The 27,860-nt window shown below is 45.1% G+C and overlaps 1 protein-coding gene across 3 annotated transcripts in view; it reads left to right on the forward strand.

Annotated features, from left to right (window-relative positions):
- LOC134943637 (uncharacterized) overlaps positions 1-27,860 on the forward strand; it is a 235,073-nt gene that overhangs the window by 186,692 nt on the left and 20,521 nt on the right. For all 3 annotated transcript variants that reach the window (XM_063932373.1, XM_063932372.1, XM_063932371.1), the window contains 2 exons: positions 11,549-11,662; positions 13,049-13,183. In XM_063932373.1, coding sequence (XP_063788443.1) covers positions 13,153-13,183 — 31 coding nt within the window. In that variant the 5' untranslated portion in view covers positions 11,549-11,662; positions 13,049-13,152. The remainder of the gene's footprint in view (positions 1-11,548; positions 11,663-13,048; positions 13,184-27,860) is intronic.

Raw genomic sequence — 27,860 nt, forward strand, 5'->3', positions numbered from 1 at the left:
CAAACTGGGTCATCACAATTAATGCCGTGCAGCTTGCATGCTGCACGGCCAGCACACCATGATACAATCAGCACATCATGATACAATTAGAACAGACCCAGCAACGGGGAACGCGGCCCGAACGTGGCGTCCCCGTTGCTAGGGTCAGAGCGGCTCCGTGCGCCCGGCGTCTAGCGTTGCCAGGGAGCCGGCGGCTGTACGCGCACGGCGTCCCTGGTTGCTAGGCGCCGGGCCGCACCGACGAGCGGACCCCGGCGCCTAACAGAACCCCCCCCTTGAGGAGGGGTCAAGGAACCCCTAAAGCCAGGTTTCTGAGGAAATTCTCGAAAAAATGCCCTTTTGAGCCTCGGGGCATGAAGATCCTCATCCAGGACCCAAGACCTTTCCTCTGGCCCATAACCTCTCCAATGTACCAAAAAATAAAGCCGACCCCGGGACAACTTGGAATCGAGAACCTTCTCCACTAAGAACTCCTGCTGACCCTGTACATTTATAGGTGATCTCCCCTGAGATATTTTACGAGGAAATCTACTGGACGAAACATATGGTTTCAGCAATGAGCAATGGAAGGTATTTCCGATCCGTAAAGTTTTTGGTAAACGTAACCGGAAAGCAACTGGATTGACTTTTTTGATAATGTGAAATGGTCCAATAAATTTAGGACCCAATCTGGCTGAGGTTTGTCGAAGTTTAATGTTGCGAGTCGACAACCACACCTTATCTCCTACTTTAAAAGTGCACGGCCGCCGGAGCCTGTCAGAAAATCTTTTTTCCCGGAATGCCGCTTTTCTGAGAGCCAGGTGCACTTTTCTCCAAATAAGTTTAAGATGAGAGGTCAGGGCCAGTGAGGAGACAGAGGAATGTTGAAAAAATGAATTAGCTCTGGGGTGAAAACCAAAAACTGCAAAAAATGGAGACACATTGGTGGAAGAATGACAGGCATTATTATAAGCAAACTCCGCCAATGGAAGAAACTCCGACCAGTCATTTTGGAGTTTGGCCGAGTACAAACGCAAATATTGTTTTAGAGATTGATTAACTCGCTCAGTCTGCCCATTGGATTGGGGATGATAGCCGGACGTTAAAGATAACTTCATCTTTAATGAAGCACAAAAAGACTTCCAAAATTGTGCAATGAATTGTGGACCCCGATCAGAAACAATATCAGTGGGTAAGCCATGGAGTCTGAAAACATGGCGGAGGAACAAGACTGCCAATCCCTGGGCAGATGGCAATCGGGGAAGAGCAATGAAATGGGCCATTTTACTAAAACGGTCCACTACCACCCATATGACTCGGCATCCGGCTGACAGAGGGAGGTCCACCACAAAATCCATGGAGATATGCGACCATGGCCTAAGAGGAACATTCAAGGGCATAAGTTGACCGATGGGTAAAGAACGGGGAACTTTATGCTGTGCACAGACCTGACACGAAAAAACAAACTCTTTAATGTCTTTGGAAAGACCAGGCCACCATACTGAGCGGGAGACTAATTCCAAAGTCTTAGCGATTCCCGGATGCCCGGCAACTTTGCTATCATGAAACTCCGTCAAAACAGTTACTCTCAAAAACTCAGGGACAAAAAGACGACCAGCAGGAGTATTTCCAGGAGCTTGATGTTGAAGCAGCTTTAACTGGGTAAATACATCCTGTGTGAGGCCTGCCCGAATGGTTGAGGACGGCAGTATGGGAGTAACAGGACTGTTGTCTTGAACTGGAAGAAAACTGCGTGACAGGGCATCTGCCTTAGTATTCTCGGAACCTGGCCTGAAGGTGATAATGAATTTGAAACGAGTAAAAAATAAAGCCCAACGAGCCTGCCGGGCATTCAGTCGCTTAGCTGATTCAATGTATTGAAGATTTTTGTGATCAGTCAAAACAGAAATAGTATGAGTCGCTCCTTCAAGCCAATGTCTCCACTCCTCGAAAGCCCATTTAATAGCCAGCAATTCCCGGTTACCAACATCGTAGTTGGATTCTGCAGATGAGAATTTCCTGGACATAAAGGCACAAGGATGTAATTCAAGGGAATCCGGATCCTTCTGAGATAGGATAGCCCCCACTCCAACCTCCGAGGCATCAACCTCAACAATGAAAGGCAATTCTGGGTTGGGATGTCTGAGGACAGGGGCTGAGACAAAGGCCTGTTTCAAGGCCCGAAAAGATAACTCAGCCTCACGCGACCAATTGGTAGGATCCGCTCCCTTCCCAGTCAGTGCCACAACGGGAGCAACCAGGTCAGAGAAAGAGTGAATAAATCTTCTATAGTAGTTCGCAAACCCTAAAAAGCGCTGAATTGCTTTTAAGTTGGTGGGTTGCGCCCAACTAAGGATGGCTTGGAGCTTCTTTGGTTCCATACAGAATCCCCGAGGGGAAATAATGTACCCTAAAAAGGATACCTCCGTAACATGAAATTCACACTTCTCCAGCTTGGCATACAGGTGATTTTCACGTAATTTTTTTAGAACTTGACGCACCTGGGTAACATGTTGTTCTACAGAATCAGAATATATCAAAATATCGTCTAAGTAGACTACAACGAACCTTCCAAGAAATTCACGGAGCACATCGTTAATGAGATCCTGGAAGACTGCCGGAGCGTTAGACAGGCCAAATGGCATGACCAGATACTCATAGTGGCCTGACTGAGTACTGAATGCCGTTTTCCACTCATCCCCTGACTTGATTCTGATGAGGTTATATGCTCCTCTCAGGTCAATCTTAGAAAAAATCACAGCCGAACGTAGCTGATCAAAGAGGACAGAGATCAGCGGCAGAGGGTAAGTATTCTTTACTGAGATTTTATTTAAAGCTCTAAAATCAATGCAGGGTCTGAGAGAACCATCCTTCTTCTCTACGAAGAAGAAACCTGCACTTAAAGGGGATTTGGATGGCCTGATAAATCCTTTCCCAAGGCTTTCTTTCACATACTCATTCATGGCCACAGTTTCAGGACCAGACAATGCATATAACCTTCCTTTAGGCAACGTGGCACCAGGAATTAGCTCAATGGCACAATCATAAGGCCTATGGGGAGGCAGAATATCCGCATTGCCCTTGGAAAATACATCAACAAAATCCTGGTATTCCACAGGAATGGGTGCGGGAACGGCGGCAGCTACTCGGATAGGAAGCGTAATACATTCTTTATTACAGATGGTACCCCATTGTAAGATCTCCCCCGACTGCCAATCAATGATGGGATTATGAAAGGCCAGCCAAGGGTGACCCAGAACCACAGGAACTGCTGGACAATGGGTAAGGAAAAACTCAATCTTTTCAGAATGTAGAGCTCCTACCGAAAGTAAAACAGGAGGTGTACAGAGAGAAATAACCCCATTGGACAAGGGACTCCCATCTAAACCATGCATGGTGACACACCTACCCAAGGTTAACTGAGGAATACCTAAGGCCTTGGCCCATGTTAAATCCATAAAGTTCCCTGCAGCTCCACTGTCCACAAAAGCAGAGACCGAGGAACAGAGGCTGCCAAAGGAAACTTTAGCAGGAACTAACAGTGAATTATTTGAGGAGATAAGCTGCAGACCAAAGTGAACCCCCTCACAACTCACTTGGTCAGGAAGTTTCCCGACTTGTTCGGACAACTACGGGCAAAATGTCCCTTACCTCCACAGTATAAACAAAGACCAGAATTTTGCCTCCTGGTTCTTTCTTCAGGAGACAATTTGGAGAGACCTATCTGCATAGGCTCCTCCATGTCCACAGGGATGGAAAAAACACAAGGAGTAGACCCGACAGACGCTCCTTTTTCAGCCCTCCGCTCTCTGAGCCGACGATCTATCTTAATAGAGAGCTCCATGAGTTTATCGAGAGTCTCAGGAGCGGGATACTGAAGGAGACTGTCTTTAATAGATTCAGATAAGCCGAGGCGAAACTGACTGCGCAGGGCTGGGTCATTCCATCCACAGTCGTTCGACCAACGGCGAAACTCCGTACAATAAATCTCTGCGGGATTCCTACCCTGTCTGAGAGCACGCAACTGACTCTCAGCGGACGCCTCTCTATCAGGGTCGTCATACAGTAGCCCTAACGATTTTAAAAAGGCGTCTACAGACAATAAGGCTGGATCGTCTGTCTTTAAACCAAAAGCCCAGGTCTGAGGATCCCCCTGAAGCAGAGAAATAATAATTCCAACCCGCTGAGCCTCCGTACCTGAGGAGACTGGTCTTAAACGAAAATAAAGTTTACAAGACTCTTTAAAATTAAAAAACTGTTTTCTATCCCCAGAAAAACGGTCAGGCAGATGCATCTTTGGTTCAGGAATGACCCTCGGGGAAGTCCGTAACAGATCTTCCTGTGACCTCACCCGGAGGGACAGATCCTGAACCATCTGAGTAAGTTCTTGAATCTGACTAACTAGAAGCTGGCCAGGATTTGGCCCAACACCGGTGGGATTCATGAGGCCGACAAAAATCTCCCAACTGAATAAGTAAAAAAAATCAACTCCTGTTAATTTTAATTTTTTTTTTTTTTTTGTCTGGCCGGTGATAATGTTATGATTCCCGTACTCCAGACCAGAGGAGATCTAATGGCAGAGGTCTGAATACTGGGAAGATTTGCTGGTTGTGGGAGCAGGAGAGCCTAGTAACCCCTGGCGCCCTAACTCCGTTGTCTCGCCCGTGTTATCAGAAATCCCCTGCGAGACTATGGTTGCTTGAGCCCATGGCAGCCGCGTTCGAAGGGCGGATTATGTCTGCCCAACCCCGATGCCCCCTCAGGTCTTAATGGGAGACAAAGGGAAATCCGAGACAGGGTGATAACAAGGGGCCCTCTGACTAAGCAACCAGGCCAGGGGTTACAAGCTAACTAACTTAAACCAAGGTATGTGCGGACTAGCCGCCAGGGAAAAGGACAACCAAAGATCCACTGATCCGTTACTCCTATCCAGCACCGCTGGATACCAGAGTGGATCTGTGGGAGCGGAATCCTCCGCAAAAGCTCCAGAACACAAATAAACTAAATAATAAACAGTAAGCGGACAAGCCGCAACACACAGCTGCGCCGCGACTCACGAACACCACAGGATGTTAAAGGTGCTCGGTCAGACTCCAGGAATAGATGACAAATATCCGAGTACAGGACCACTGAGGACAGGAACAACCGGATTGAGCAGGACTGGAAACTCTCTGCAACTGACAAAGGCAAACAGGAAGCTATCACCGGCGTCTGTGAGAAGTCCAAAGGGTGCTTATAAGTGTGAGCTCCCCAATCAGGAGCCAAACTGGGTCATCACAATTAATGCCGTGCAGCTTGCATGCTGCACGGCCAGCACACCATGATACAATCAGCACATCATGATACAATTAGAACAGACCCAGCAACGGGGAACGCGGCCCGAACGTGGCGTCCCCGTTGCTAGGGTCAGAGCGGCTCCGTGCGCCCGGCGTCTAGCGTTGCCAGGGAGCCGGCGGCTGTACGCGCACGGCGTCCCTGGTTGCTAGGCGCCGGGCCGCACCGACGAGCGGACCCCGGCGCCTAACAGCCAGACTGCGTTTGTGCTTTACGCTTACTTCCTTAAATATTTATTTTAGTTTTAACTATATAGCAACAAATATCTCAGGTTTCACACAGGTCTAAATGAATCTAGCAATCTGAATGTTATGGCAACAATGTGAGGGTATACAAAGAGCATGGGTGCTGTGTACGTCTTTGGCGCCAAAAAAAAAACAAAAAAATTCACAGATTTTTAAATAGCTTTTTTTCTGTTTACCTTACGGGTTCTACCAGCATCTCTACAAACCATACAGAGCAGACACCATCTAATCAGCAAATGAGAATGGTTTTCAGTGTATCCATCGACCAGGAAAAGGATACGTAGGATACTTTCTGTTCACCCTTTTGCTGACAGATTAAGTCTGCTGTGACCTGTTAGGCTGTGAGTATGTGAAAAACCGGACGGAGCCCCCAATTGAGAATGCTGATTTATATACAGGAATGAAAAGCTATACCTTATACACACTTTAAATACACTTTACCATGGAGCCGCTGCGGCCGCTAAACTTAATACACACTCTACGTACCTTTTACGCTGTTAGCGTACAGAGTCCCGTACCATGTACGGACTTTGCGTACAACCGCCGCGCTGACGGTACAAAGTACACACAGCGCATACACACCCAACGAATACACTTTAAACCTTATGCAGCAATGCAGTGCGATGCTATTACACTTTAAACCTTAGCAGGGAAAGAAAGACACGACACCAGTCTGTAGTTAAACCACTGGGTTCCGACACCACAGCGTATTATTGCTGAAAGGGGGTTACAATATAAACAATACAATACAACAGAATAATGGCTACATTAATGGTACATACGTGATTGGATTCGCCGCGCTACCCGGTCCAGTCCTCGGTCATCTAATAGATAACTTTGTGAGTCTTGTGTCTGACCAGGCCTGCTGCAGGATCTCTTTATACAATTCATCCAAAACATTACACAATGGATACTGTAATATCTTTGTCCATTGGACACAGGGATGGTCATTTACAGTACAGGAGAGGTCATAGGTCGGTTTGAATAGGTGGGCGATGTCTGTTCCAACTGCTCTTGTGGGTGGTCTCCTCTGGATTCCCGCCGCTTACAAAATGTACAGTAAATACAGTTTATATCTATATTCTGCTCCTGCACATAACTATACCCAGGAACATGCGATCTTTCTCAAACCAACACCGGAATGTTACCCTTAAAATACCCTTCAGCTGGATACCAAACACCACCTTATAACCTTGTTCTGTCCCCTCCTATCCTGTAAAGGTGAATCCCTTTGTTCTGTTACCATTTAAACTGCTGTTACTTCCTGATGTGGTGCAGGGAGACTATGTGTACATTGTGCACTATTTGGATTAAATATGTAATGTGTTTTGATTGCTTTTCCATGCGTTCACAAACTCTACCGTAAATACTCATACCACGCGCTAATACGCAGGTCCGCGGGAGCGACCATATGCAAATTGCGAATATGCGCATGCACAGCAGAGCAAGTACGCGCACGGAGGCCATCTGTGCGTAGTTTGTACGTGATGTGTGTACTGCAATATTTTTCGACTTTGACAGAGGACTATTCAATTAGCTACGGTAATTTACTATGGGTTTATTGATTCCCCAAGGCAATTCAATTAGTTCCCGAAGGCAGACCTAGAACAACAGGCACAACTGCCTTATAATCTAGTACATCAACAGATGTCATATACCTCTCTGCCAGTTGTTAGTTCCCAATAAAATCAGAATGTATATCATATGGCCTGGAACCCCAACACACTTCTAATGCTGCCAGGAATATTATCATCCTCTATAGCAGATGGAAGAAAAAACAAAGAAAAAGCGCCCTACTGAGCCTAGGTTGAAAATGCTGCCTGCTGCTCTCAAGGGAAAAGATTATTAGCACACCCTAAACAATTGGAAGAAAAAAAGAAGAAGAGAGAGCGCAAGCAGACTACATGTACATAAAATAAGTTAAATCACAATCAGTTAAAAAGTGACATTAGTTAGAACTAATAATATATTCAATTCAACAAAGAATCCACACTCGGCATATGATATATAATAGTCCCACAGTAATAGTGCACTAGTAAATGATGCAATATTCGGTATACGGTCTTTGTTAGAACCAATGATCCATCAGTCTGGTGTGATTAATGGTGGCTGATAATTTGATATGCAAATTTTTTAAAAAATATATAGCACTTTAGAAACAGTTCCAAAATGAATGTTTTCCTTTATTCTATATAGTAGTGATATTCTTGCTATTGGATAAACCGGTTTGGTAAAGGTATCATACTGGAATTAGGTGAAGTAAAGTGCATGAGCTCCGTCTGTCACTCTCTCACTGTGACTACTATCCGGAGCTGAATTGCTTACCGCTTCCACAGATGTCCCAGCGGTACTGACCATGAACCGGGCGCCGCTCTTTCTAGCGGCTCGACCTCCCGTTCTCCTGCCGGACCAGTATGGCAGGATATCTCTTTCACTGCCGCCTCCAAAACGGATCGCTGGTGCTCCAGATGATTTGAGCACTGTAGAATGAATCAAATGAAAGCCACGGTCCCCGTATAGCAAGCGGGACCAATGCAGGTGGCTACGGAGCTGGTCAATCAATTCTGGCAGAGATTGAGGGTATAGAATAAATAAACTCGTAGGACTGACGAGTGCCTGGATCCTTTGAGCCCTGACGCGTTTCTCGACCGACAACACTGGTCGTTTCCTCAGAGGGTTGAAGTCTTCAACCACCTGCATTGGTCCCGCTTGCTATACGGGGACCGTGGCTTTCATTTGATTCATTCTACAGTGCTCAAATCATCTGGAGCACCAGCGATCCGTTTTGGAGGCGGCAGTGAAAGAGATATCCTGCCATACTGGTCCGGCAGGAGAACGGGAGGTCGAGCCGCTAGAAAGAGCGGCGCCCGGTTCATGGTCAGTACCGCTGGGACATCTGTGGAAGCGGTAAGCAATTCAGCTCCGGATAGTAGTCACAGTGAGAGAGTGACAGACGGAGCTCATGCACTTTACTTCACCTAATTCCAGTATGATACCTTTACCAAACCGGTTTATCCAATAGCAAGAATATCACTACTATATAGAATAAAGGAAAACATTCATTTTGGAACTGTTTCTAAAGTGCTATATATTTTTTACAAAATTTGCATATCAAATTATCAGCCACCATTAATCACACCAGACTGATGGATCATTGGTTCTAACAAAGAACGTATACCGAATATTGCATCATTTACTAGTGCACTATTACTGTGGGACTATTATATATCATATGCCGAGTGTGGATTCTTTGCTGAATTGAATATATTATTAGTTCTAACTAATGTCACTTTTTAACTGATTGTGATTTAACTTATTTTATGTACATGTAGTCTGCTTGCGCTCTCTCTTCTTCTTTTTTTCTCTATAGCAGATGAAAACGCTGCACTTGCGCACCCAGCCGATGCTATTGGATTGCATTGGCTATGAACGTCTCTGTCTGATTGACAGACAGAGGTGTGCATGGGGTGGCGACAGACCATTGTAGGGGCATGGAGAAAATGGGGGCAGGTCGGTGGTAATTTCAGTGGTGGCAGCATGACATCACGCAGCCACCCCTGATGGGAAAAATGTCGGCAGACCGCCTGCATACGCAGCCTAGCTGCGGCTGCAGGGAGTAGTCCACAGTTACTGTGATCACAATTAAATTACGCTTGCAGCCGCTGGGCAGGCCATTCTGCATGCTGGACAGCCTTGCCCAGCGATGGGCGGCCCCAAGCATGCGATAGAAAGGATTGCATATTCTGATTTATAGTCTAGGATGCGCTAGCCTTAGTTTTTTAGAAATGGTCATCCAGGTGGGATGGTTGTGCCTGCTTTGTACTGGGACCCATAAGGTCCGTCATGCTCATTCGTGTTAGTCTATCATTGCCTATGCCACTCTCTAGATTGCCTTAGTATGGATACATTTACAAATGTGTGCTTTTGGAGTGGGAGTCTTGGCTACTCTAACATTTTCCTCCAACATTGGGTATATTGGGGACTAGTTAACACTATGGACCAGGGGATTTCTTTACTAGAGTTTGGTGTTTTCTCTTATCCCTTTGGAGGGAGCCCATGCCATCTGACTACATTCTGATGTCCATGGAACCTTGATGGCTCAGTGTAGATTTCATCAGCTTATGCTGTACAAGGTTTGGGTCCACCTCACATCACTGCAGGTTAGAAATAGATAAATGGATATAAACAAGTAGATACAGAAACAGATTGAATTAGATAGGTAGCTATAGATAAAAATAAATAGGGATAGACTGAGATAAATATCTAAACGATTTCTGTCCATCTATCTGTAGGATAGATAGATAGATAGATAGATAGATAGATAGATAGATAGATAGATAGATAGATAGATATAGATGCAAGAAAGAGTGTGACCACAAAAAGTTTATATAAACAATAGGCTTGTATCCACAGCACTCATACATCTATGGAGGCAGTGGTATTTGCGACCATACCATTTAAATAAAAAAATATACAAATTCAGCACTCGCCTTATATTAACACTTCAAACTGTAATTCATCTGAATTCAGGAAATGTTGGTTCCAAAATATTGCAATAGTTTATTAAGCTGACCAGCCAATTCACAGCCATTCCCATTTGGTTAGTCCCTACACAGACTTTCAAAAATCTGAGCATTGCTCTCAGGCATCTTTTGGATTTTAAATACACAGTATGCTTCTATCATGGGTTTAGGCCCTGTCTCACTCTTTTAAAGAGACAAGAACCACACCCAAGCATATCAGTTAATAAACACCTGGGGAATTTCTTAACATTTCATTTACATATGGACAATAGGGGTACAAGAAAAAGTGCGACCACAAAACTTTTATATAAACAATAGGCTAGAATCCATAGCACTCATACTGTACATCTGCGGTGCCAGTGGTATTTGTGACCACACAGTGGCGTAAGTTCGTCACAGTTGCCCGGAGGCAAGATAAATATTGGTGCCCCCCTATTTCCAATATTAAGATAAATATATGTATGTATGTGTGCGTGCATGCGCGTGCATGTGTGTGCGAGTGTGTGTGTGTGTGTGTGTGTGTGTATATGAAGTATTCTGGAAAAAAATTATATACTGTATTTATACATTTAATTGTCTTTTATTTTAAATCACACATTTCTTAGCAGTCATACCCAGGATTAGAACCTATGACCTGTTACACTAACAGCAGACACCTTACTGATGGAGTTATTTGCTCCTGTAGAGGAAGCATGAGAATTCTATATGAAGTTACGTGTAATTGTCAGAGAAGTAACTTCATATAGTTCGAATTCTCATATTGCCTATACAGGAGCAAATAGCTCCATCAGTAAGGTGCCTACTTCAAGTGTAATAGGTCGTGGGTTCTAATCCTGGGTATGACACTTGTAAAATGTGTATCTACAGTATAATAAAGAGGGTGTGACATGTAAGGTGCAGGGACCAGTGAGGAAGTCAGCCACTGAAAAGACAGCGACAGCTATCAATTAACTTAATTCAATGGTGTCACAGAATGGGAGGAGAGGTGCCCCCCTTCAGAGCAGAAGCCCGGCGGCAGATGTCTCCGTTGCCTCCCAGAGTTCTGCCTCTGTGACCACACCATTTAAATAAAAAATCATCAGATGAATTACAGTTTGAAGTGTTAATACTAGGTGAGTGCTGAATTTGTAGGATTATTTTATTTCAAAGGTGTGGGCACAAATATTGGCTTGTACTTTCTCTCTCTCAATTTTACCTCCTGTCATTTTTCAAACCCTGCCTGTGACATGACAGTTAGGAGCCGATTGGCTGGTACTTTATCTCCGCCCATTTTATCTCCACCTGAGGCTTAGTACTGTAAATAGACCCCTTAGTGTTATATATTCAATTGATAGATCAATCAATCAATCGTATATAGAACATAGATAAGTACAGTACATAGATTGATGTATAGCTGCATGTGTAGTAAATTTTATAAGTATCAATGTATACCAGTAACATATTATCACGCCTCTTAATTTTTTCCAGGTGGTTCTTGTCCATGAAATAAATGATGAGGTCCGTAGCTGACTACTGTGAGGTCACCTTTTCTCCAAACTTCTACTACAAGGCAACGATCAAAGATGAACCACAGCATTAGGAGTAATGAATAATTATCAATTACTGATAAATCTCAGGCTAGGCACAAGTTCTTGACCCGAAGAGGCATAATAATATCTTTATGATATACATTGATAGTGGGGGTGCTGAGGGGGACAGACATAGATGGGAGATGTGCAAAAAAGTTTTGCCAAAACGAGCATGATAACTATTGACCTGGCAAATGAGGAGTCAATTTAAGTCCCATTGGCTCTGCTGCACAGCCAGTGCCCAATATATGTGCAGATATATTGATGCATCTGGCTGTGTGTATGGGTGATCTGCCAATAAGGCACAGATGTGTCCTTAACCATCGTTGCCCACAATGCTTTTCCCAGTAAGGCGAGGTATAGCGGCAGCGTGCGTGAGGACGCTCTCATGAATGCAACATCAAGATTCAATATTGTGGCTACAGGCAGCAGGGGAGTGATTCTCCTGGTGCCTAGAATGGGAAGGGAGCCAGCAGCAATTCTATAGTACAGGCAGCTGGGAGCTATGCTTCCACAGCCTGTACTTGTTGAGTTTGGTACGCAGTGCACTCATGCGATGGAGTCGACTCAGATTAAAGCGGGCCCATCTGTATAAACAGAAGTAAATGCAGACGCTGGTAGTGGGAAGTGGACTCTCCTGCTGCCAGACACACACAGCAGGACACAGCGGGGATACACTGGCTCATGTAGCGGGATGATCAGCTCCCGCTACCCAGTATTAGAATGTTAATAGCAGCAAGCGTTCACATCCACAATTAACAACAAACAGTAGCAATGTGGCAGTGATCATTAAAAAGATGTGTAAGGACACATCTGTACATATTTATTTTATAATGAGTGTTATAAATAAGTGGGCTGAGTGAGATTGCCTGAAATATAATATTATATTTTTTGGTGGACAGCTTTATTGTTTAGAGAACCATTATACACAGGTGTTATGCATTGCTTATCACCAGTAGAGTATTTTTGAAGGTCTCTTGCTGGTTTTAAGGCCCATATAGACGGGCCGATGCGGGAGAGATGTGTGCTGAGCGAACCGCTCAGCACACTTCTCTCCCGCCGCTCAGCACAGCGCAATCTGTGCTGAGCGTGCGGGGGGAGACGGGTGGGCCGCTCACTTCACCTAGCGGGTGAAGTGAGTGACCCGCTAGATTGGCCTGCATGCAGGCCAATATAGCACCAGCGATAGCGATGTGCGGGGCTGAGCATTGCTATCGCTGAGGGGGCTACACACGGAGCGATAATGCTCAAATTCTAAGCAATCTAGTCAGATTGCTTAGAATATCGCTCCGTGAGTACCCCCCTTTAGATAGGTAGATACAGTAGATACATGTATAACCTGTTTTCTAAGTATCAGTGTATACCAGGAACATATTATCACACCTCTACATTTTTCCAGGTGGGCCTACTCCATGACACAACATTGGAAGGGAACATCAAGCAAACTACATTGCTGACTACAAGGCCACCTTGACTCCAAACTTCTCATGGCAATCATAAAAGATGAACTACAGCAGTGGGAGACCCAGGACAGGTAATTAATGATTATTCATTACTGATAATTCTCAGGCTAGACACAAGTTCTAAATTTGTAGAGGTGTGATAATATGTACCTGGTATACACGGATACAGTACTTGAAATATACGTTATGGTAAGAACTTACCGTTGATAACGGTATTTGTCCTAAGTCCACAGGATCCACAGGATAACATTGGGATATGATGACGCGACAGCGGATTTGCACCATACGGTCAAAGCTTTCGGCCTCCCAGCATGCAACTGGCCCGTCCATATATCCCCGCCTCCTGGCTCAGACAAATCAGTTGTTTTTCCAAAGTTCAAGGCAGGAGCATCATAGAGAGCCCTAATCAGGCGAGAAGGACACACATGCACACCCTTCCGTACAAGAAGGAAGAGGTTAGTGAGTAAAAGGATCCTCAAATCAGCTGCGTCAGGGTGGGATTCCTGTGGATCCTGTGGATTTAGGAGAAATATCGTTATGAACGGTAAGTTCTTACCATGTCATATATTTCTCCGGCAGGGACCATAGGTTATCCACAGTATAACATTAGGATGTCCCAAAGCAATTTAGTGGTGGGGACGCTCCTGATTGGACAGGAGAATACTTCGCCCGAAGGTTTCCTTGCTCTGAGAATTGTTTGAATTACCTGTTGTGAGAATCCTCTTGACTTCAGGATGGAAGTCTCAAGAGCCACGCCATCAAAGACAGCTGATCCAGGTGTCTGTGACACAAGGACCTTGAGACAGTAGATCTGGACATTGAGGGAGAAGGAATGGAGCATCCATTGACATGCTCTGAAGATCTGTGTACCAATGTCTTCTGGGCCAAGCCGGAGCTATTAGTATCACGACACCCCTTCCTTGTTTTGTCTTTCTCGTCACCCTGGGTAATAGGGTGATTGGTAGAAACACATAAGCCAGATGAAAGTCCCATCTCATTGACCGGGCATCCACAAAGATCGCTTTGGGATCCTTTTTTCTTGACCCGTATGTGGGAACTTTGTTGTTCTGATGGGACGCCATGAGATCTATCTCCGGCAACCCCCACCTGTCGACCAGGGTCTGGAAGACCTCGGGGTATAAAGCCCATTCGTTTGCATGAATGGCGTGTCGACTGAGAAAACCCGCTTCCCAGTTTAGGTCTCCCGGAACGAAAACTTCGGACAAGGCTGGATAATGACGTTCTGCCCACTTTAACGTGTGACTTACCTCCTTCATTGCTTTCTGGCTGCGAGTTCCTCCCTGATGGTTGAGGTACACTACTGCCGTCGCATTGTCCGAGTGGATCTGAGCTGGTTTCCCCTGAAGGATGTCCTTTGCCTGAATCAGTGCCATGTATATGGCCTGGAGTTCCAATATATTTATTGGCAGGCAGCTTTCTTCCTTAATCCACTGCCCCTGGAAACAAATTCTTCCTGACACCACTCCCCAGCCCTGAAGACTGGCATCCGTTGTCAGGATTTCCCAATCTGATATCCAAAAGGGTCTCCCTTTGTCCAGATGGGAAGCCACCAGGCTAATGACCTCCTTACTTCCAGAGTAAGGACCATAGTCTGTGTTTTTATTGTTTGATGAAAACCATTCAATTTGGTAAGGAACAGACATTGTAGAGGCCTCAAATGAAACTGAGCATACTCTACCATGTCAAATGTTGACACCATCAATCTCTTCACATGCATTGCTGCGTAAATGGATACCTTTCGGCTGTGTAGCAGCTCCGGAATCCTTGACTGAACTTTGTATATTTTGTTCAGAGATAAAGTTACTCTCCGAAGGCTCGAATCCAATACAGTCCGCAAGTGACTCATCCACTGTGACAGAACTAGAGATGATTTTGCCCAATTTATGAGCCAACCATGCTTCTGCAGACAAGCTATTGTCTGTTGCAGATGACACAGAAGCAATTCCTGAGACAGTGCCAGGATTAAAAGATCATTGAGGTATGGAAAAATTCTTATCTCCTGCTGGCGGAGATAAGCTGCCATCACCACCATAATCTTGGTAAATACTCTGGGGGCTATGGCCAATCCAAATGGAAGGGCCTGGAACTGAAAATGCTGTTGGAGGATAGCGAACCTGAGATAGCGCTGATGGGACAGTGCTATAGGAACATGTAGTTAAGCATCCTAGATATCCAGGGATACCATAAAAGCCCCTGTCTCCATTGCCAAAATTATGGAACGTAAAGTCTCCATATGAAAGTGAGGCACCCAAATGTACTTGTTCAGGCCTTTGAGATTGAGTATGGGCTGGAACGACCCATTTGGCTTCTGGACTAGAAACAGGTTGGAATAAAAACCCTGTCCTCGTTGTGCCGAAGGAACTGGAATAATTACTCCTGACTGAAGCAATTTCTGAACTGCCTCTTGCAAAGCCCTGGCCTTCGTTTCCACTGAAGATGGACTGGTACAAAAAAACCTTTGAGTAGGGTGTTTCTTGAAAGCAAATGGATAACCGAGAGATACCACTTCTTGCACCCAGGCATCTGTAGTAGACTGCTGCCAGATCTGTGCAAATTTAAGAAGTTGGTCTCCAACCCTGTGATCCCCCAGGTGGGGGCCCGCACCATCAGGCTGATGGCTTATCTTCTAATTTAGAAGCCGGTCCTCTGGTAGCCCAATGCTTTTTAATTTTACCAGACTTGTTGTATTGGGACTGTTTGCGATCACCTTTTCCTTTTGCTTTCCTTTGAGACCAAAAGGTCCGAAAAGCTGGAAATTTAGGCTTAAATTTGTATGTGGAAGGAAACTTCACTTTCTTGGAGTATGCTTCCAACTCCAAAATACTGGTTAATTCTTTACCAAAAAGAATATCTCCAGTAAAAGGTAAAGACTCCAAAATCTTTTTGGATTCTGAATCAACTTTCCATGCACATAGCCAAACTGCTCTGCGAGTGGCTACTGCTGAAGCTGATGCCTGCGAGGCAATTGTACCAATATCCAAGGCTACATCTTCCAAAAACATTGCAGCCTGTTTGATATGTGTAACATGGAATTTTTGCTCTCTAGATGCCATTGAAAGATCCCCTTCCAATGCATCAGCCCAGGCAGCCGCTGCTTTTGCCATCCAGGCTGAAGCCATGGCTGGTCTTATGAATGCCCCAGACAGGGAAAAAATGTTTTTAGAAAACCATCAACTATCCTATCCGTGACATAATTTAATGATGTTGAAGGAAGAGGTAATGTAGATTTTCACACTAATCGAATGACATGCGTATCTACTTTGGGAGCAACCTCCCTCTTTAAACAGTCCCCAGCTGGAAGAGGATAATTGGAATTCCTTTTCCTTGGAATTCTAAACTTTTAACTGGGCATAACCCAAGCCTCTTACATAATTTCTGTCAGGACCCAGGAAACTCAGTCCTAACTGTTTTGGGACGTTTAAAAACACAGGTGCCTTAGATTTTAACACAGGCTCTGCTGATTCTTCTAAGGATAGAATGGCTTTCATGGCATTAATTAATTCAGATATGTCCACTGAGCTGAGACCTTCCTCCTCATTTTCGTATGTAGAACCGCAGTGTAATGAGTCTTCATCCTCCAATGAATCCTTATCTGAAACATGTGTAGACTGTGAAGATGTTGTTTCAGGTCTATGTGATTTACTTACCACTGGCCTTTCAGCCTGTTTTTGTTGAGAGGCTGCTGCTTCCCCTGCTGGATGTGATAAAACCCAGGTGGAATGCTGCACGTAAGGATTAATAATGTAACACTATTCCTTGTAAAGAAGTTGGAATTATCCGCTCAGCTATACTGGACAATGGCCCTCATTCCGAGTTGATCGCACCAAGCAACTTTTTGCTGCTGGTGCGATCAACTAATCTCTGCCTATGGGGGAGTGTATTTTAGCATAGCAGGCCTGCGAACGATTGTGCAGCCCTGCTGTGCTAGAAAAAGTTTCCTGCAAAACAAGACTAGCCCTGGACATACTTAATTTGTGCGACGGATCCAGCGATGCAGGTCCCAGCTTTGGCGTCGGACATCTGCCCTCTGTTCACCTGGACACGCCTGCCTTTTTCTTACCACTCCCCGAAAATGGCTGGAAATGGTGAGTATCTTCCCCAGAACGCCTCCCGCCTGTCCATCCTCTTGCAATCGCCGCTGCGATCGCATTTGTCGCTGGCGGTGGCATCACCAGGCATGCGCAATGCGTCCGCCGTGCATGCGCATTTCTGACCCGTTTGCACGCAGCGAAGAACCGCTGCGTGCAAACGGGTCGGAATGACCCCCAATGTCTGTGCAAATGTAGCCCTTGGGGGTTCAATTTGCACCTGTGTCTGCCTTGGATTTTTCAAGAGACTTTGGTGAAAGCTAAAACAATTTACACACAAACCATTCTGAGCCAGATCCTGAGAGGTTAACCCAGCTTTGAAAGACAAACATGACATGAGTGTTGGTGCTGCTGTGAGTGTATTTTCCTCACCCTTGCAGCTCTTAGACATGATAAACAGTCATACACTTGCTCAGTGTACTACACAATTTGTGACTGTAATCACTTAAACTTTTGTTAAAGTGATATATAATCCGACCCTTCTCTGCTTTGCACCAGCATTGAGGATCGTAATAGACATAAAAAACTGACAGAATTATAGTTAAGTCAGCAATCACACTAGCAATCAGTTACAGGTTATACATTAGTATAAAAAACAATATGAGCACATAATCAACTACAAATACATTTCAAGTACGTAGGAGAAACATATTACTACATTACCTTATATAGGATTTAACCATATTGCGTCGCACAGCGAAAGAAAACAACAGTAATAATTATCAGACTCATATGTATTAGACACGTATCCAACTATTCGTACTCAAAGGTACATAGAGACTTAGTGCTGTATTACTCATGCTCAGTAGAGTGGGATACAGGGAGACTCACCCCACTTCCAGGACCGATCAAAATGTTAGCGAACACTGAGTGGATCCAGACGCTAATATAGTGTCACAACTGAGGGCTGGTGCTGACTATGGGAAGCCTCAGTTGTATGGGCTGAGGAGTACTTAAACCTGGGAGGTAAGATAGGACTCCTGGACATGCATGTGGACCTGCGTGTGGAGGTGGTATGTCCTTTACCAACACCTATGCGCTAAGAAGCGGATTTGAAACAGGAACTGTCCAGCTGAGGTAATGCAGAAGCTGGTGACTGAGTTGTAAACTGCCAGGTTTTACCAGATGGGACTGGTCCAACTGAATAGCTGTAGTGGAAGTGCTGGAGTGCACTAATGTAACTAGGGAGTGAAGAAATATCACTGGTGATGCTTGGGATCGCAGATTACTGGAGAACGATGGCAGGACATCGATGTAGAACAGAGACAGGGCACCGCTGGAAGCTGAAATGCTGGAAGCCGGTGTTTAGTAATCTGCAAGATGCAGGGTGCAATGATGAGACACTGCAGAGTCAGGCTGCACCATGAGGAGTAGGACTGGTGCGAGTCTCTAGTGGAGTATTGAAGACAGGAACAACCACAATGAGGAGAGACTAGTATCACTGGGATGACAGCTGCAGCACTGACCATCCTCCAGCTCTGAAACAGGATATTTATACCTGCTGGGATGCAGGCATTGGTTAATCAATTAAGCAGAGTTCTGTAGCGCAGTGGATTGGAGGAAACAACAGTATGTGACCAGAACATACATGGCTGCGTCCATGTTATCACTTGGAGGGAAAGTCAGCTTGGGGAAACCATGTGGAAAACAACAGCAAAGACGTCATACCCAGCTCTCTGCACACTGAAGGCACAGGACCGGCGGCAACGGAGATCGCGGCGGGCAGGAGGCGCCACACCTGTTCACCCGCACAGCAAGGCCACAGGGACAGTGACAGAGACCGCAGTGAGCATGACACGTGTAAACGCTGGTTTACTTACAGGACTAAAAAGCATATACCTTAAACACACTTGATACACTTTACTATTGAGCCGCTTGGGCCACAGTAATTAACCTTTCACCTTTATATTATTTACAAACCTTACATACACAAGGTCGCACAGTGTACGCACTCTGTGTATGTACGCCGAAAGGGCGTAGGGACTACACAGTTTGCGTACACAGGCCTATACGCTGCTAGCACAATGCAGCACCCCGAGTGGCTGTAAATACACTTTAAACCTTAGCAAGGAAATGGAACACAACACCAATTGTAATTCAAAACTAGGTTGGGGTCTAACCCACCAACGGTTCTTTACTTGCAGGGGGTAACAATATAAACAATACAATACAATAGAATAATGGCTACAGTCAATGGTACATACTTGTTTAGTTTTGCCTGCGCTTCCCAGTCTGGTCCTCAGTCATCAGGGTAGATGACCTTAAGAGTCTGTGTGTGACCAGGCGTGCAGCTGGCTCTTTTATACAATCTTCCAAAACCTAACACAATGGATACTGTAATCTCTTTGTCCATTGGACACAGGGATGGTCATTTACAGTACAGGAGAGGTCATAGGTTGGTTTGAATAGGTGGGCGATGTCTGTTCCAGATGCACTTGTAGGTGGTCTCCTCTGGATTCCCGCCGCATAACAAATGTACAGTAAATACAGTTTATATTTATATTCTGCTCCTGCGCATAACTATACGCAGGAGTGTGCGATCTTCTGCAAACCAACACCGGGATATTGCCCTTAAAATACCCTACAGCTGGATACCAAACACCACCTTATAACCTTGTTCTGTCCCCTCCTATCCTGTAAAGGTGAATCCCTTTGTTCTGATACCATTTAAACTGTTGTAACTTGCTGGTGTGATGCAGGGAGACTATGTGTACATTGTGCAGTTTTTGGATTGAATATGTAATGTGTTTTTATGGCTTTTCCATGCAACTACAAACACTACCGTAAATACTCATACCACGCGCTAAAACGCAGGACCGCGGGAGCGACCATACGCAAATTGCGAATATGTGCACGCACAGCAGAATAAGTACTCGCACGGAGGCCATCTGTGTGTAGTTTGTACTTGATGTGTGTACTGCAATATTTTTCGACTTTGACAGACGTCACACCCAGCTCTCTGCACACTGAAAGCACAGGCACGGCTGTGGCGGTCGCGGCAGGATGAGAACGCCATTCTGGGACCTGACAAGTATAGTGAGAAGGGCACTGTAACAGCGCTGCGGGCCAACAGTGAAGCGATGCAGAATATATACATCAGCAACACAGCTGGGACCCGACCCTGGAATGCAGAGCCAGCCACAGAATACCACGCGCTAATACGCAGGACCGCAGGAGCGACCATAAGCTGTGTGTAGTTTGTACTTGATGTGTGTACTGCAATATTTTTTTGACTTTGACAGTCCACCCTTTGGCAGTCACCAAATAACTGCCACTACCTAATCAATAAACAGAAAAATATCTATACAATATATACAGAAGCTTTGATGATCGGGGGAGAGTTGTAGGTGGAAAATGTATGACCTAGTGGGATAGTAAAAAGCATGTATGTATGAATCCATGTCTGAGGGGCATGTATCATCGTGCCGTATATGTTCTAAATAAGCTTTGAGGTATTGCGAAGTATACATTCAATCCTTCTCATCCAGTATTAAGGGTCTGTAAATGGGCCAACAAACACTACCGAGCTCTTTTCGGCTTCTTGTTTCAACAAATAAGGTGCACATTTAGTTGATGATACATGGAGGGGGAACATATGTGAGTGCTAGTATATGTGGATGTCACCTGTCGACTATGTGTGCCATTAACTGGAGGTTGAGGAGATGAAGATAAGACACATATATAAAAATACATTCACATAAACATTTTTGGGTAGGGCTGACGTCTTTTCCAGTTGGATGTATCTGGGCAGAGGGGGAGACAAAGAAAACCGGGTGAAAGAAACAGGCCATGAAATTCATTTGCAATCCTTATCATAACGCTGTCTCTATGGATGGATCATAAATTAAATCTGCTGCTTTAACAGCGCCCTCGCTCCTTAGACTCATCAAATTTGTGCTGTGCTTGCGCCGCGTTAGAATTTGAACACACCTAAATATCAAACCAATAATTATGATGATTCCCAGGATACAAAGGAGAAACTTCCCCACACTCATAATGACATTTTGAGCTCATTCTCCTAAACCTGAGAACCATTTGCGTGGGTTCAACCATGAGACCCAGCCGGTCAGTTCATTACTCACAGTCGCTAAGGTAAGGTTGTGCTTCCTCCTGAACTCCCACTTCAACTGCAAGATCTCGTCCATCTTCTGATCGATGATCTCCGTTGGGTCGTCAGTGCTGTTTGTTATATATGTACAGCACTTCACACCATATTGAGTTGCCAGAGTAACACAGTACCCACCTGTCACGGCTGTGACATAATTAAGGACTATCATGTGCTGGATCAGTTCCTTCTTGTAGGCTTGTAACTCCCTTCCCGTATACCTGAAGGTGTCATCATACATCTCAGTGATATTATCTATCAAGTTCGCTAGCGCATGGATATACTTATAATTTATAGTTCCTCTGGCAGTACGGGTGATGTCTATTGCGAGAAGGAACTGAATCTCGGTGGATTCGTGGATCAAATCAGAGGCTGCGTGCTCTGCCCTATCTATGAGGTGTCTCTTGATGATGTGTTCATAGTGAGTATGAGTCTAAGGAGCCTGAGCACTGCGGTGAACATCTTTCATTTTATCATGGGTTATGGTCATGACCTCCGGTAGTACTCTCCCAATATAACACAATCCCTCTGAGCTCGGGGCAAGCCACTTGTACGCCTTCCTCCCACATGTGAAATAGGCATCATCTGGGAGAACATAGGGGACAAAATGTAACATCACCATATTGCAAACTTTCCAAGTAAGGAAACCAATCCCTAGTTCTCCCATCTGCTCAGTACAAGTAACGGGCTGGATGATATGAGCACAATACCCTAACGATACTTTTCCAACCCACATGGTCTTGCTTCCACGGGTATACCTATACCGAAAATACCTCTAACTGTTGGCTATTTGGCGTACAAGTTCAGAGTCTATGGGTATCCTATCAGCTCTGTGTGAAAAGGTCATTGTCTGGTTGTTCCACGTCACTTCCCAATTTCCTGGTTTTCGATATTTGGAAATATTAAAGCACAATAAGGACCTGTCTACATGATACTGGTGGATCTTCAAACTAGGGGGACTAGATATATTGAATTTCTTGTCCACCGGTCCTCCACCCCGTAATTCGAGTACCTCATCTATTGCTAAAGGGTATGGTACTAATCCTGACTTACTCTGACCTTGAGGTACCTGTGAGCATTCTGTCTGGTTTAAGACCTTACCCACTAGTGAGTGGTAATCACTCAACGGATGGCGGTCCATGTCGATATTAAGGTTGGACTGACATCTCTGGATGCACCCATCCTCTACTATATTCTCACATTTCCTACAAATACAATATTCATCAGATAATAACCCTTCACAGTGCCTCCGAGCTCCATGACTACCAGAGCGCTTACTGATACCACGTCACAGTAAACTTCAGCGTGTGGACAATATTTTCCATACATAATAAACCTTGCTGACCCTCTCGGACGCAATTCTAACCTTCTCGGCCGCAAATCTGACCTTCTTGGTCCCAACTCTTCTGCCTGAACCCTGGCTACCATACGTTCCTTAGTTGAGCAACTGGCTCCCATAATTTGTGGGTCTTGCCCTCTGGGCTATTCCCACAAATACCAAAATACTCAATATAAGGCGACGGTGAAAGTTCTCTGAGCGCTTCCACCCACTCTCGCCCACGTTGGCCGGTAATACCATACACTGTCGATAGCGAAGGCGATGTACCCAACTTAGGGCCCCTAATTGACCTATATTTACTGGAAGTTTTTAGGAGTAACTTACCCTTTCCAGTAAATATCTGTCGTTGGAGATTTTCCTAAGAGAGACCAGCAAAAACTCCCTATGCACTTTTTATACACAAATCACGCTTGCGTATGCTCTACATGGCGCTAATGATACCGAGATTTTACACAAAAGCTTGTAAAAGGGGTATCAAGTTGCGCTATATATCGCACCCACAAACGCGCGGTCCAATCGCACAGCGTATATGTACTCGTTACCTATCCGCCCTACGACCACTGGAATCTATCACAAGCTGCGAAACCTCAGCCGGAGCGTATCAAAAAACTATATGGGTCACAAAGTTCACAATTCCCTACCAAGCTCCTGTGTAAGTCTCCTCACGACTTACGTATTCCAATCTATACTAATGTGAGTCAGCCGCCTCACGCCGCCAAGCCTCCACTCACTTGGTGTACCACACGACAGGATCCCGAATTCCCGGGGTTCAATAGGTTCACTCTTACTTTCACTCACTCAAATATGCTTTGTTTTCCTGTACAGAAATTTTTTTACGCGTTCTGATTGCCAGCTTTACCCCCAGAGGCAATATAGTTTAAACAAAAGTTTTATACTAATCTGCTTTAGAAACTGGATAGTTATGTGCTATTGTAGCATGGCTACTGTCCCACCTTTTAACTGAACAAAAACTATCGTGTAATTTGTACTTATCATCCGCACTCTTACGCACTTTGCGTAAACACGTGACCGTGCGTGTCTTTTATGCTGCGTGCGCAGTCCTGTACTTTGTCCGAGACACGTGTACAAAACCGTCCGTCCGCAATAAAACAAATCACACAACTCTATAAATGTGAGCAATACTAACTATAATTGCTCACAAGCAAAACCGCTTGTTCTGTGTAACCTTTAACGACAAGGCCAGACCTGCGTGTTGTGCTTTAGATTTACTTCCTTAAACACTGTTATTTCAATTTTAACTATATAGCAACAAATGTATCCGATTTCACACAGATCTAAATTACTCTAGCAATCTGAATCTTGCTGCAACAATGTGAGAGGGTATGCAAAGTATAGGTGCCCTTTGTGTACGCTTTTGGCGCCAACAAAAAATTCACAGATTTTTAAATAGCTTTTTTTTCTGTTTTACGGGTTCTATCAGCATCTCTGCAGACCAGACAGAGCAGACGCAATCTAACAGCACACAAATAGGGTTTTCAGCCCATCCATCGACCAGGAAAAGGTTACGTAGGATAACTTTCCGCCCTTTGCTGATAGATTAAGTCTGCTATGACCTGTTAGGCTGTGAGCATGTGAAAACCGGATGATGCCCCCAATTGTAAACGCTGGTTTACTTACAGGTCTAAAAAGCATATGCCTTAAACACACTTGATACACTTTACTATTGAGCCACTGCGGCCGCAGTAATTAACCCTTCACCTTTATATTATTTACAAACCTTATGTACACAAGGTCGCACAGTGTACGCACTCTGCGTATGTACGCCGAAAGGGCGTAGGGACTACACAGTTTGCGTACACAGGCCTATACACTGTTAGCACAATGCAGCAGCCCGAGTGGCTGTAAATACACTTTAAACCTTAGCAAGGAAATGGAACACGACACCAATTGTAATTCATAACTAGGTTGGGGTCTAACCCACCAACAGTTCTTTACTTGCAGGGGGTAACAATATAAACAATAGAATACAATAGAATAATGGCTGCAGTCAATGGTACATACTTGTTTAGTTTCACCTGTGCTTCCCAGTCTGGTCCTCAGTCATCAGGGTAGATGACCTTAAGAGCCTGTGTGTGACCAGGCATGCAGCTGGTTCTTTTATACAATCTTCCAAAACCTAACAATGGATACTGTAATCTCTTTGTCCACTGGACACAGGGATGGTCATTTACAGTACAGGAGAGGTCATAGGTTGGTTTGAATAGGTAGGAGATGTCTGTTCCAGATGCACTTGTAGGTGGTCTCCTCTGGATTCCCGCCGCATAACAATTGTACAGTAAATACAGTTTATATTTATATTCTGCTCCTGCGCATAACTATTCGCAGGAGTGTGCGATCTTCTGCAAACCAACACCGGAATATTGCCCTTAAAATACCCTACAGCTGGATACCAAACACCACCTTATAACCTTGTTCTGTCCCCTCCTATCCTGTAAAGGTGAATCCCTTTGTTCTGATACCATTTAAACTGTTGTAACTTGCTGGCGTGATGCAGGGAGACTATGTGTACATTGTGCACTATTTGGATTAAATATTTAATGTGTTTTTATGGCTTTTCCCTGCGACTACAAACACTACCGTAAATACTCATAACGCTAATACGCAGGACCGCGGGAGCGACCATACGCAAGTTGCGAATATGTGCACGCACGGCAGAATAAGTACTCGCACGGAGGCCATCTGTGTGTAGTTTGTACTTGATGTGTGTACTGCAATATTTTTCGACTTTGACAGACGTCACACCCAGCTCTCTGCACATTGAAAGCACAGGCACGGCTCTGGCGGTCGCGGCGGGATGAGAACGCCATTCTGGGACCTGACAAGTATAGTGAGAAAGGCACTGTAACAGCGCTGCGGGCCAACAGTGAAGCGATGCAGAATATATACACCAGCAACACAGCTGGGACCCAACCCTGGAATGCAGAGTTAGCCACAGAAGACACTTGACTGGTAAGAAATGATGACCAGTTACCCGAACCGTGACATATAGTACACACTCGCCCGTGAACCTTCAGTGAACACAGATGCCCAAGTGAACACTGACGCACCAGCCACACAGCCGCCTATGCTGCGACTGGGTCCTTTTAGATACATAGCGTCTCCGAAAACTCGGAGGAAACTGGTCATGAACCGGGGGGGAGGAGCGACCAGGGGAGCATCTGACTCCCCACTGCTGACATCAACCCTAGGGATCACGGCCTCATACTACCCCTGGAGCCTATGATCCCTAAGGCCTAGCGCTGGTGCACTCTAGGTGGCAGCCGCGTCAGCGACTGTTTGGTAGTCTCCTCCCAAAACGCTTCTGTGTCCGTGTTCCCCCTCTAAGCGGAACCGATGCCTTACCTTCTCTCCATGCTCTAGCCACAGCCTAGTAATGTCTAGCAATTTCCGGGTTTTTGCAGAGGGAGCAGTTTCCACTAGCAAAAATGCATGCGCCCCCATGCATTTACCCGTGTTTTTTGAACTAGTGGAAAAAGACAATCAAAGGAGAGGGGCAGATGAGCAGTGGCCTGGACTGAGATGGAGGGCACAGGCTAGTGTCCATGAGAAACGCAGTCCGGGGACCGGGACAGGCGAAAGTGTTTTCCGCGGTCCCTGGCAATATGGAGAGAAGAGCAGCGTGTGGGTGTTGCTATGAAGAGAGGGAGAGACCATATCTGTAGTGCCACAGGAGAGCCAGCAGCTTCAGTGAGAGATGGAGACCACAGTGTGAGAGCCACAGTACATACCTCCCATTCTCTCGGAGAGGGTCATGTTGGGAGGTATGCCGTATACAGAGTACAGTGGAAGGAACTAAGGGGGATCACCACCTTTAGTGGTACCCTGGGAGAATGATGCCAGGTGTGAGTCTCGGGAGAGGATGTATCGGGCTGAGTGGTCTTTCTAAGGTACATTTAAAACGCTGTTTAGAAAGATCACTCAAAAAAATAAATAGTAAGAATATAAAAATAAAATGAGAAAGCTTATGGCTGCTAAAAACCAGCAGCCCATTGACCATAGTCCAGCTCCTGCCGCACCAAACAAAAACTGATTTGTCTGAGCCAGGAGGCGGGGATATATGGACAGGCCCATTGCATGCTGGGAGGCTGAAAAGCTTTGACCGATTGGTGAAAATCCGCTGTCGCTTCATCATATCCCAATGTTATCCTGTGGATAACCTGTGGGCCCTACCGGAGAAAGATAAGATTGTATATAGATAGACACTAGTATTTTATATTGTGGACCCATCTTTTGCTAGTTATCATGCCCTGCATTGCAAGGGCTTTCCACCCCACCTCTGTCTATTCTCTGATATTCCTCACCCCACCCATCTTCCTGGCTTTTCTATCCCTCTATCTCCTTGTCTCTGATCTGGGTCCATCTCACCTTCTACCCTCCTGCCCCTCCTCGTCTCCCAATGTCTCCTTTGAGTCCCAGTTTTCCCTGGGACGAGGAGCAGTCTCAGCAGGTGTGTGTGTTTGGCTCTAGGGGTCACAGTTGCATGGGCTGGCAAGAGAGAACCTTCCTGTTCTAGCAGTGTTTAATGGACAAGATAGAAGTAAGGCTTTCCTAATGCTGGGTACACACTTGGCAATAAATTATCCGTTTGATGGAACAGCGGATATATCGCGAGTAAGTCGGCTGGTGCATACAAATGATATGTCTGTGACCGATGTGGTTCAAAGACATATCCCATTGGCTCTGCGGCACAGCCGATGCCCAATATATGTGCAGATAATTGGTGCCTCTGGCTGTTGGTACGGGTGGTCTGCCAATAAGGTACACATTAATTTAATAATGAGTATTATAAATAAGTGGGCTGAGTGAGATTGCCTGAAATGTAATATTATTGATTTTGTTGGACAGCTTTATTGATCAGAGAACCATTATACACAGGTGTTATGCATTGCTTATCACCAGTAGGGCATTTTGGTGGTCTTTTTTGCTGGTTTCAGATAGATAGATACAGTAAATGCATGTATAAACTATTTTCTTAGTACCAGTGTATACAAGGAACATATTATCACAGCTCTATATTTTTCCAGGTGGGCCTTCGCCATGACACAACATGTGAGGGGAACATCAAGCAAACTGCATTGCTGACTACTGTGAGGCCACCTTGACTCCAAACTTTTCATGGCAATGATCAAAAATGAATCACAGCAGGGGACCAGGACAGATAATTAATGTTTATT

This window comes from Pseudophryne corroboree, chromosome 7, assembly GCF_028390025.1.
Source record: "Pseudophryne corroboree isolate aPseCor3 chromosome 7, aPseCor3.hap2, whole genome shotgun sequence".
NCBI lineage: Eukaryota > Metazoa > Chordata > Amphibia > Anura > Myobatrachidae > Pseudophryne > Pseudophryne corroboree.